The sequence below is a fragment of the Pelodiscus sinensis genome, chromosome 15 (genome assembly GCF_049634645.1).
Source record: "Pelodiscus sinensis isolate JC-2024 chromosome 15, ASM4963464v1, whole genome shotgun sequence".
NCBI lineage: Eukaryota > Metazoa > Chordata > Testudines > Trionychidae > Pelodiscus > Pelodiscus sinensis.
Genome location: NC_134725.1, coordinates 16,747,926 through 16,760,374, shown reverse-complemented (window position 1 = coordinate 16,760,374; position 12,449 = coordinate 16,747,926). Strand labels below are relative to the sequence as shown.

At 39.9% G+C, this 12,449-nt stretch overlaps 1 protein-coding gene across 2 annotated transcripts in view; it reads right to left on the bottom strand.

The window, feature by feature from the left end:
• UBE2L3 (ubiquitin conjugating enzyme E2 L3) overlaps positions 1 to 12,449 on the bottom strand; it is a 26,012-nt gene extending 13,563 nt beyond the window's left edge. Inside the window, exons 1-2 of one of the 2 annotated variants that reach the window (XM_075898273.1) lie at positions 12,364 to 12,449; positions 11,127 to 11,211 (exon numbers count right to left, since the gene is read on the bottom strand). In XM_075898273.1, the coding sequence (XP_075754388.1) occupies positions 11,127 to 11,211; positions 12,364 to 12,434 (156 nt within the window). In that variant the 5' untranslated portion in view covers positions 12,435 to 12,449. Of the gene's footprint in view, positions 1 to 10,588; positions 10,955 to 11,126; positions 11,212 to 12,363 lie in introns of those variants that run through there. The other variant, XM_075898274.1, reaches the window with a different exon arrangement.

Below are 12,449 nucleotides of genomic sequence, written 5' to 3'. Positions count from 1 at the left end.
CTGATAAGCATAGGCTTATCGGTTCATCATTTAAACAACTAAATGCTAACATCCCTATTGAGAATATTTATCAACTTGTCAGCTACAATACAAGAAACAGATATGCTGGGACTTGACTATAAGAGAAAGTTATACTGATTTAATTAAAGTTATTATTTTAAATTAATCTAATTAAATTTACACAAACCACTGTGTGGATACTTATTTTGATTTAAGATTAAAGCTAAACAGAAATAAGCCTACCTTAAACCAAAATAAACCAGAGGATTGTACCAGTCTAATTAGACTGGTTTAGAAACCAATTCAGTTTACCTCCATCATATAGAGAAAGCTCTAAATTAAGGCTGAAAACAAAACAAAGAAACAGCAATATTACAGCAATTTGGATACTTAATACCTTCAGGAGCTGCAATATAGTTTCTTAGCTCATGTAGTGAGCTAACTGTATTTTCCCTTTCTTCAGCAATTATTTCTGAGGGAATGACAAGCCTTACAAGCTAAAACTTATTAGTTTTCAGTGAAAAATAAGCCAATTACATACAAGTTTACACAACATTTTAAGAGTTTAAATCAAGGAAAACAAACCCTATGTTTATTTACTGTATTAATAAATAAATCAGTAAAGGGCACTCCCAGTCCAAATCTGATGTTTCAGAGACAGCAGCACAGGGACCCAAGCTACCTGCAAACAAAGGCTACCCTGTGGCGATATTGAGTAATCATGTAACCACTAAAAAAATTAGTGGTTACATGATTATTAAAAACCCTTCTTTCTAACATCCCTAGATCTGGTCCAGCATGATTTTAGTTAGCTGGATGTCCATTTATTATGGATGTGGACAAGTTCCCATAAAGTTAATTTACAATCACTTGTCCTGACTCTCACTGTTCTGTGCTGTTATTTAGCTCTAATTTATCCCTAAATGCCTTTTAAGAGCCCAGGAAGCAGTGGCAATGTTGGTAATGCTGCTGACAATACTGACCTCCCATTACTTGGCATCGGTCAGGAGGGTGTTGAATTAGAGAGGTTCAACCTGTATTTAATTTTGGACACTGAAAGTACAAAAGGTTCGAGAGTGCAGAAGATTGTGTTTTTTTCTGAACAGCTCATTGTTTTTTGTTGGTTCATTTTTTTGCATGTAGCATTGAGTCTTCACACTGAACTACCCTTTTTCATAGCCCACAATTTTAAAAAACAAAGCATATTCTAAGCCAAAAATAACTTATGGAATATCATTAAGAGAGCAAGTTACAGATACCAGCACACATTTAAAACAAAACATATCCAAAAACCAGCAAAGATAGAAAACTGGTTATTTTAGATATATTTTTAACTCCTGATTTTTATATAATATACATTTATATATATTAGTTCTCTCAAATTGCTCCTTGTTTAGAATTAAGATTGTGTCAGAAGTTCTACAAACACAAAAAGACATGTCTCTGACTAGACAAGCTTGCAATCGAATACAGGTTGCACCTCTATAAACTGGAATTCTCAGGTCTAGCAGGACAATGGATGTTCCAGAATCAGAGAGTAGCACCGTGCTGCGGGAAGGGGGGAGGCTGGGAGCCCAGCACAATGCATGGGGGGGGGAAGGGAGGAGAGAAGGGGGCTAGGGAGCCAAGCATGCATGTCTCAGCTGGGCTGGGGAAGGCGGGACTGAAAACCTGGCATGGGGCTGGGAAATCACAAGGGGTGGGGTCAAGAAATTTGGCTTGCGACCCAGCTGGGCTGCCTGGAAGCCTAGTGAGGTGGGAAGACAGGACATGGGGTGGTAGCAGGAGGTCCAGGAATGACCTCCCCTGGCAGAATCCGAGGACCAGTCAGGTCCCAAGGTCACCAGACCAGGGAGATCCCTATCTGTACTCATAAATAACTATTTCATCTGTTTTTAAGACAAGTTAATAATCACCGTGATAAGTCTGTGCCTCCATCAAAATAACTGACATTTAAATGTCAGAAAGGTAATCCTATTATTCTGAATCTGCAAAAACAAGAAATCTTGTGGTACCTTAAAGACTAACAGATTTATTTAGGTAAAAATCCACTTGATCAAATTAATCTTTAAGGTGCCACAGGCCTCATTTGTACATATAAGTGGGGGGTAAGCTTTAAAAGAATGAAAAAATGAATGACGTTAAAATACACAAATACTTTCACTTTTATTTTAAAATCTTGACATGTCTAATGTGGTTGATTTAAGAAATGCAATAGAGTACAGCTATAAACTGTGATTGCCACAAAATTATTAAGCTTTATATACAACCAAAGTAAGTTTCAAGTGAAATCAGCAAGCCTCCCTTTTTTCCCCCTTAAACTCCTTCATTCAAAGGAAAATGAATTAGATTTTCCTCCCCCCAGTAATACTACTGACTCAACACTGCTTCCATTTGAAATGACATATAATAGTGAAACTAGTTCAAGAGATCTCTTCTGTCAAGTATCACCGAATGTCTGAGACTGATTCTCTACTGACTTTTAGCTACTGCAGCAATTCTACCTCTGCACAGGAAGTACAAAGTAGGTATAAAAAGCTGCCAACTCAGACTAGAATATAGTACATGTATTTTAAACAAGTATGACTACACAAGGTGCAAGACTGTGGAGAATCATGTTCTTTAGTACCAACCTACTTCTTTATTAGAAAACCATCTCCATTAGACATTTGTGTCACTATCTTATAGGGATGTAATAGTGTAGTCAATTAACTGATTAACCAGTAAGCATTAACCTATAAGCTTTTGCTACAGACTACATGCTTTCCACACCCCCACCAGTAAATTTTTTAGCAGGCTGGCTGGAACTGAGCTGGGCTGCTGGCTTGTTCTGGGTCCAGGACCTACCCCTGCTGCGGCACTGCATTTAAAGTGTATACGGTGGTAGGTGGACAGACAGCCTGGCTCAGTTCTGGTTCGCACCAGTTCTAGGAGCTCAGACCTGCCCCCCCCGGGACAGGTGCTGCTGCCACCCCATGCAGTGCAGGCCAACAGACAGTCGGTCTGCAAGGGGAGCTGGTTTTTAAACAAGTGTCAGGGGGCTCTTCGGGAGTGGGGCCAGAGCACACTGGCTATCAGCCACACCCCTGGGGATTTTAGAATAGTCAAGTAGCTGATAAGAACTAATGAAGTTTATCAACTATTCAATTAACTGATATTTAACATCCCCTACTACCTTGTGGTTGCTTACAAGTTTCACCTTATATTCAAAAGCAACAGACTGAAAGTAGCACTCTAAGGTTTCATGGTTACTACAAATCAGTAACTTCCATATTAAACTTATTCACTTTAGAAGAGGCTTTCATTTAATGCTTCTCTGGCAAATTCAACCAGGAACCTGCAAATCAAGTTGCGTTCCCCCTCTGGCTAGTACATTGCCAGAAAAAGATTTTGTAACTGAAATGTAGTTACTTCTGTTAGTGATACAAAATTCATAAAAAAAAGTTAGCACAACAAAGGCAATAAAGCTAATGAATAAAAAACAAACAATTGTCAAAGAAATAAGAAAGTATGATTCTGCTGAATGTCCACAGGCAACAGGCTGGTAAAAGGTAGCACCTTTCAGAATCAGAAAGATGTCTAATTTCACCTTATGACCACTGACTCTGAAAGGACGAAAAGGATTCTGGGAAGTGAGAGACTGAGGCTACATATGCATTTTTTTTCTAGAAGACACCTTAAAGTTAGAAAGGTAGTGAGTACTCAGATTCCCATTCTCTCACATCCTCTTCAATGTTGCTGTTTTAAGTAACGTAAAATTAGAGACTTTATGAGAGTGTGTACAAATAGCCAGAACATGGAAGCAGGAGTGCACACTCTTGATTCTATTTCCAGTTCTGCCACCAACTCTAGGTGACCTTGCTGAATCAGATTCCCCTTTTATAACATGGAGATATTATATTATATGTATGCATTGGGACTTCATATTTGCCAAGTGTTTCAACATGTTGAGATAAATATTACTGTATATAAAATGGAGACTATATTGATTGATATGTAATATTTAATCATAAGTTACAGCAGTAAAGGGACAATCACAAAAAGAATTAAGTATTTTCCTATATGTTTATTACCAAAAATGAAAAAGTCCTTTTAACCATGTATGCTATTAGAAAGCATAAATTAAAAATTTAAAAGCAAGCAAAAAATAAAAGTGCCATCTACTTGAAATCTTGTCAATTAAAAAAGTTAAAAGTAATTTCAAGTACTAAACATACACCTGAGTCCCTCTGCCAGTTTGTGATTTTATAAATAGCTGAAAAACCCAGAAAAATGTCCTGCTAATCTCTGAAAAAGCTACACAAATAAGGAAAAAAGACTTGTGCACATGAACCATCCCAAGACTGCCATCTGTCAGTCTACATAGGGAAAACAGGGTAACTACACAGAAAGGGTATGTCTAGACTACATGGCTCAACGGAGCCATGTAAATTTTAGTTTATTTGGAAAACACACACCCAAAGGGTATAAACCCAGAGCCAACTGAAATCAATGGAAAGACTTCCACTGACTCCAGTAAGCTTTGTATCAGGCACAAAAGTGCAGTTAAATGCACAAAGTAAACAAACTGAATAGAGAAAAGATATTCTGTAACGAATATTTAGGCATAAGAGTAGAAAAACAATTTCTAAACGTAACTGTTTTTATTACATGTCCCGTAAGCCAGTGATAAGATGTTAATCTATTTCCATTTCTGGTTTTGGTACCGCAAGTTAGTGGGTTTTTTAAAATCAAATTGTGTAATATTTAGTTTTCATAAAAGCTATAGTTTAGGTTCAATTGAAACATTACAGTGTTGCGTTACCACATATCCTTTATTTTCTGAAAGACTTTCTGTGAGAAGACTTAAAGTTTAATCTCTGCTCAAATTCAATTGAGTAAAATAACTTTATCCATTTTTTAATTATAAAACCATACTGTTCTCACTTCTGCTGTAAAATGTGCAAACTTAAAAAACCCATACAATTAGGGATGGGAACATGTAGCCATTTACAGGATGAGTCTGGAGGCGCATCAGTTACTCCTAATGGTTATACACAGTAGGAATGTAAATGAGCAGTCGAGTCAACTACTCACTCCCCCCCTCCACCTCTGTATCAAAGGTGGGGGGAGAATAAGAACTAGTGCCAGCTTAAAAGCTAGTTCTCTCAATAGGGGAGGGCAATTTAAAGGGCGAGGGGGGTAAAGGGAGGCTGCTGCAAAGCAGTCTCTGCCTACAGTGAGCCCAGGCTCATCGTGTGCAGAGGTAACAGCAGCAGTTGGGGCTGGCTGTGGACAGAGGCTGCTGGACCTAGTGACAGCCAGTATTGAGTGAGCCTGGCTCATGCCGATCCAGGACTGCTGCAGCTCTGTATTTTAAACTAAATTTAAAATGCAGAGCTGCAGTGCTCCTGCTCTGTCCCAGTGCATGCTGGTCCAGTACTTATCCCTGCTGCAGGAGCCAGGCTACCTCCTGAACTAGCATGAGCCTGGACAGAGCATCTTCCTTTAGTGTCTAATAGTCTATACAAATTGTATCGATTACATGATTAGTCAGTTACCCACCTTTTAAAATCCTCAACATGAAGTCCCACCACTGCCTCCAATACAAACGTGTGTGTGGGGGAGGGGGGGGAAGAGTGGCAGGACAGGCAGGAGCCAGTGAGCGGGGGTGGAGTGTGGGGGCTGGCTTTATAGCCAGCTCTCCACTTGTAACAGCTTCCACAGAACTGCTTTCCCCCTTCTCTGCTGCCTCCCACAGAGGCAGTGTGGTGGGAGGAGGTGCAGGTGGTAGCTCATGCTCACAGGGTACACCCTGTCATGCTGCTGCCTCCCTGAGCACTGGCTTCCACATGCTGCCTGCCTCCTTCCCTCCTCGATACAGGGACAGAAGGGGGGCAAGGTTGGAGCTCGTACACATGGGGAGCTGGATCCTTGGAGTCGCTTCCCCCCAACCCTGCTGCCTCCCATAGAGGCAGTGGGGGAGGGGAGAAAAGAGAGGGGGGCAGATGGGAGCCAATGCTCCCAAGGAGCTGGCTCCCACCTGCTCCCCTATATGTAAACGTGTAACCAGTGAAATTTACAGGGGTTACAAATTTACAAAATTAAACATATTTTAACACCCATACACACAACACCACATCAGATACTACCCAAGAGAGTCTTCTGGACTACTAGTTATGTTTTTAAGTCTCTCTCTCAATATACAGTTGACCCAATCCAATTAAAAAAGTATAAATTTCCATATATGATATTTTATATTAACATGATGCATATCTGCAAAAAGAAATAACTTCACCACCTTTTCCATACAAGCCTCTCTCCCACCTTCAATTGTACCACCCGCTATTATCATCTCTCCAACAATCCATCCATTTTAGGGTTTTATACTTTGCCCATTGTTGTAGTATCCAAGCAACATATAAAATCAATAGCAAGAGCAAAATAATTGGTTATGGACATCACTGAGTTTCTGGTACTTCTGTTTCTGGAATTAGAACTCTACTTAAGGATTTCTGTGGTGTTGATAGGTAAGGGTTAGTAACAGTTTGGAACTAAGAGGTGTTTTAATTGTATCAATTATGATGTAAAGGCTCTGTGAAAAGGGAAAGCATTACAGGGTTTTCAAAGAGTCCAAATTTGCCACATCTCCTCTGGAAAACTGGTTCATAGCTGCATCCTCTTGACAGAGAATGCCTTGTTGCCAACTCTCACATGCTTTGCTCTGAGGTTTGAGATCTGCACTGTTCTAAAGGAGCACAGCTGTCTTGATGGTTCATAGATTAAGCAACAAGTACATCAACATCCCAGTTTTAATCTACTAACCACACTTGTTACAGTAAACTTGGGGCCTGATCCCGTAAAATTCTCATACAAGTACCCTCCCATGACTTCAATTATTAGACTAGTCAGATGAATGAGAGTTTGCAACAAAAGAGCCCTCACTAGTTACTGTGTGTACAGGTCCTAGCACAATGGGATTCAGAACTCTAGAAATCACAACATCTCACTCACCATCTTGAATGTTTATGATTATAACCATACAATTGCATTTGTATAAATTTCAGTATGTCATATTAAGATTTGTAAATTAAACAAATGTTAGGGGACTGCCTCCTGCTTGTTATGCTCGCCAGCCCCCCTCTTTCTGGCTACTTTCACAGCCAGAGAGACTGATGTGATTCTATCACATGGCAGGAAAAACCTTTTTTATATATAAAGAGATTGTTTTAGAAAGATTATTTTTAATAGGTAATATGTCAGTGTCATGAAACAAAACTATTTCAGTCAACAGTAACCAAAATGTATAGCCAGGCAAAGAAAGAAAAAACACTTCTTGAAAACAGTCAAAATCCAGTGATTTAGAATCAGACTCACTACAAATGGACTAACAAATGGATGAGAAAAAAAAAAAAAAAAATCAACAAATCCTAGATATTTACTTCGTATATATTTTGACATAGTTATATTTTAACAGTTCTAAAGCTTGAATTTTTTTAATCTCAATGTTCTACTGCCACTAAATAATCCCCGGTCCACAAAGCTTCCTGAAACTGAACATTTAAAATGATGAAATTAGAGGTCAGTACTTAAGACTCATAACTTCACACAAATGTCAACAATTAAATTTATACAAATCTAAAAAATGCTCAAAATAAATAGATATTATCCACTGAAATTATAAAAATAAAAATTGAATTCGGTCAAAACTAAATATAAATAAATACTGGTTTTCTTAATTTAAAAATGAAGTTTTCATCTGCAAAGTAGGGGTGTTACTTCAATCTCCCACACTTTATCTGGTCTAGTTATACTGTAAGCTCTTCACAACAAGCACTATTACCTAATGCAATAGGACCCTGATCTCAAATGGAGCTTATTGGTGTAATACAAATAAATAACCATGGTCCACATCAATGGTTCCAAGCAACTCCAATACTTTAGAATAAACATTTTCCATTCACTTACATCCCTGTTCATGTGTAAGTTGTATTTTGAACAATCTTACAGGAAGTTCCAAATTTATTTTCAGTTATAAAACAAACTACATTTAGTTCAAAGACTTGTAAGAAAGTTGAGATTTTAAAATTATTAATTTATTATTATTATTAAGAGTGAAAATAGAGCTAAAACTTGGTTTCCTTTGATATTTCCAGAATTCATTATAAGACCCTAAGCTTTGTTTAAAAAAAGCATAATTTACATAACTGAGGAGACATCCAATTATTTAAAAAAATTAGGAAAATCTGTTCAGCAATGAAACACATGGGTAAAGTTTGTGTACTGTGGAATTGTATGATAGGCCAAAATGCTGAAGCCAGGTCCCCACTGAAGGGCCCACACAGATCCAATTATAGAATCTGGATCTTTTTTTTTTTTTTTTAAATCTAGCTCTCAGGTAGTCCCATGACAAAACTTGATGGCAGCTGGATTGAGCTAGTATAGAAAGAATGATCAGAGTAATTGGGAGGGTGGGTAACAATTTCAGCTAATTGTGGTGTTTATCAAAAGGTAACTTCTGAACACCTAAGAGCATTATGTAGCTGCTGAACTCTTGGAGAAAAGTTTCTGATTATTACAATTCATGAACACAAAACAAAAATGAAAGTAAAATCTACTAGTTTTGTTATTAATACATCTCTTTAGTCCTAACACCACTCTCTCAAATCAGCTAATGGCTGGCCACAAATTTCTTCTACAAGAGATATATCTAACTGCAGCTAGAGAACCAAATATTTTTTTAAAAACCTTAAAACCTATATTCTGTCTCTGTAAACATACTGACAATACAATTAGCACCACAAAATGTAGTAGAATGATAACTAGCTTTGGGAGATGCTTAGTAATATTAGTTCTCTGCAGGCCTCCCGATTTTTAAGATTGTATATGTTTTACTCCTGTTCAGAAATGTACTAGGAGTATTTATATACATTTACTTTACAAAAAGTTTAAAAAGATGAAATTTAATTTCAAAGAACAAAAAACCTAAGTTTATAAAAACAAAATAACTATTCTTGTTCACCATGTGAAACAGAGGGAACTCTCATTTTGACATACTTGCAGCAGTAGCTTCACAGGTGGTAGTAATAAATATATATTATTAAAATAAATACAAAAATAAATCCAAATTAGTTCAATCTCACTAAACTCATAAAGGGGCAGTTTATATTCCTCGCTGAGGTTATGGATATTGTCTTGTATGCATGACTCGGCATCCAAAGTGTTCCAGTTTTAATTACGATCTACACTCTGAACAAACTGAAAATAGCAATGCTAATCTTAAATGAAGCCAATATTGAGCTATCATAATTCTCTTTTCCATTATAATCCTCTAGCACACTTGAATGTATAGACTGTGCATTTGTATAACTTAAGTTTCAGACCCCATTCCAGCAACTGGCTCAACAAGGATAGACCCCTATGTCTGGTTGGAACACAATTGATCTTAGTAAGACTCGGAGCAGGGCTCCACCTGACTGATGCCAGTTTCAGGATCAAGACTTTAAAGAACAAAACTAACAGTAGTGGCACCAAACTTCTCTCCCATCACATACAAGATATGTGAAAAATGAAGGATATTGCACCACATTCAGTATGTCCATGCATCTATGTATCACATGGATAAACTATGCCTGTTGTAACTATTTGAACAATTTACTCACTGTCTCTATTTTTTCTCTCCTTTCACCCTCCTTTTTTCCCCCTCCCCCTCCCCCCCCATTTATTCTTGGATCTGGAATTCTAATACTTTTGTCATCTGAAGAAGTGGGTTGCGCCCCCAGTTGCTCATATACCATCTACATGTTTTGTTAGTCTTTAAGATACTACTAGTCTACGTTGTTTTTTTAAATTTTTCCTATTACAGATTAACTCAGCTACCCCTCTGAAGCTATATAATCTGACTCCAATTATGAACACTTCAATGCAAAGAGCAAAGCATATTTATATAGTTCATGGTATACTGATAATTAGTTGATTCAGACCTACTAGTTGCTATAAAGAAAGTGTGGCAGATCCTTGCCCAGAGTAGTATGTAATCTGAATTGATGATGATGATGATGATGTCATCCACTACAAACACTGTAAACTTCAGGGGGCAGTGGCTGTCCTTCTAAGTTTTGGTATCATGAGCTCCAGTCATCTGAAAAAGCAGGCTGTGCCTACAACAGCTCATGATACCATCTACATGTTTTGTTAGTCTATGAAGTGCTACAAGACCATTTCATGTTGCTTTTCTGTAAAACTAACTTGGCTACCCCCTGAAGTTTTTAAGTGTTTGGAATAGCTACATACACTATGTGAGAGCTATTACAAGAGAATAAAGACACATTGAAGAATAGGATTAAACTATTATAATAAAATAATTCTTAAGTAAAAAACCTACCACGATAGGCCTGAGCTGTTCTTTACGTTACTATTAAACAAGTCCTACTGAATAAAAGTTTGGGAACAACAAATGCATCTGTCTTTAAGACAAACTGAATGAAGTAACTTCTGAATCTAAGTATATATTTCAACTTCAAACACAGCCACCTCTCCCTCATTTGCGGGGCAGAAAGAATACCGTTAAAACCACAAAAATGAATGTAATAACCTCAGTGCGTCCCACCTTATGCAGTTCTCATTGTCCCGGCAGGTCGGGGCGTCTGCCCGTCAGAGGCTGCGGGGCGCTCGGGCAGCACGTCAAGCAGTTTGGGCGAATGGCTCCGTCCCAGTGAACCCGGGGAGAAAAAGCCCTGCCCTCGGCCGGAGCCCAGGCAGCATTTCCTCCCGCACCAACTCTTCCTCTTTGCTTAGTCACCGCAAGAGCCCCCTCATGGAGGGGCCCGAGCGGACCAGGGTACCCCTAGCACCTTTCGCCGGCTCCCACACGGTGTCGGGCGGCCACAGCGTCTCGGGAAGCCAAGCTCCGGGCAGAGCAGGCGGAGGGAGGCCTCTCCGAGGCGCGGCCTAGATGCCGGCTGTTCCCGTTCCGGTCCCCTCGTCCCACGGACTGCCGCTGGGGGAGGGGACAGTTCCCCCGCCCCGAGTCGGAAGCGAGAGCTTCCCCCCCACACCCTTGGCGCGAAGGGGGACCCGAGGAGGAAACGCTCCCGCCCCAGGCCGCCCCCCTACCCGCCTTCCCCTGGCGCGGCGCTGGATGTTACCTTCATCAGCCTCCTGCTGGCCGCCATCTTGGATCTGCTTCTGCTACCCCACAATGCATGGCGGCTGCAGCCAGGGCGGCGCTTCCTGAAAGGGAGGGCGGGGAAACAAGGGCCAATCTCCTTCCCCGCCCCTTCACACACCTCTGGGTTGGGGGAGGGGCAGGGAGAGACCAGCCCCCCGCATCTAGTTTGCCGCACGTGGAAATGGGGAAAGTAAACATCCCTTCCTCTTCTGGGGGCGGAGGGGCTGGGCTCTGAAGAAAGGAGGAGAGGGTCCTCCCTGCGGGTTATGCCCACACTAGCTCCTGATCCCATCTGCATGTCTTGTTAGTCATTAAGGTGCTGCTAGACTATTTGTTGTTTTTTAAGTTTTTCCAGTTACAGACTAAGCTACCCCCTCTGAAGCTTTAGAAAACAAAACTCCATCCCACTCGTCCCCCACCATCAGGCACATGGACCCTTTTGGGAGATGCCTGATGAGCCCTGTGCAGCCAGGTATGTGTAAGAGCAGAAATCTGCACACTCACAATCCTCTTGGGATAAACTTAAAAAAAACAACAAATAGTCTAGTAGCACTTTAGAGACTAACAAACAAAACATGTAGATAGTATCATGAGCTTTCCTGGGCACAGCCCACTTCTTCAGATGTCCGGAGTTTTTGTTTAGTATGTGCAGACCCAAAATAAATAGGGGAGCAAAACAAGGATCAGAGGGAATGAAAATATCAAAGGGAAAAACAGGAGGCAGAAATGGTAACCAATAAGGGTATTATCTAATTGCTATCTTATGATCCTTATCTGCTTCTTTTAATTATACAATATTTAGGTGCTTATAGGTTACCAGTTCTGCCTCCTGTTTTTCTCTTTCATATCCTCTGCTCCTTGTTTCCTGGCCCCTTCCACTTTTTTCCTCCCCCCCCCCCCTATTTATTTTGGGTCTGCACATCCTAAACTCAAAACTCTGGTCATCTGAAGAAGTGGGCTGTTCCCATGAAAGCTCATGATAGCATTTACATGTTTTGTTAGTCTATAAAGTGCTACCCAGACCACTTGTTATTTTTTAAGTTTATCCTGTACAGACTAACTTGGCTACCCCCTGAATCCTCTTGGGGCACAGGGAAAAGAGGCAACTCTTCTTGTCCTCTATCCTGTAGGCTCTGATATGGGGCAGAGGAAGAACCCATCATTCACAAATCTGGGGTGAAGGAAGGGAAGAATGGAGAATGCACTGCACATACCTTTCTTTGGTACTAGCTTTAAAAGCTTCTTCCTTTATGATGTTTAGGTTGGTCAGTTTATTATTTTCCATTTTTTATGATTACTG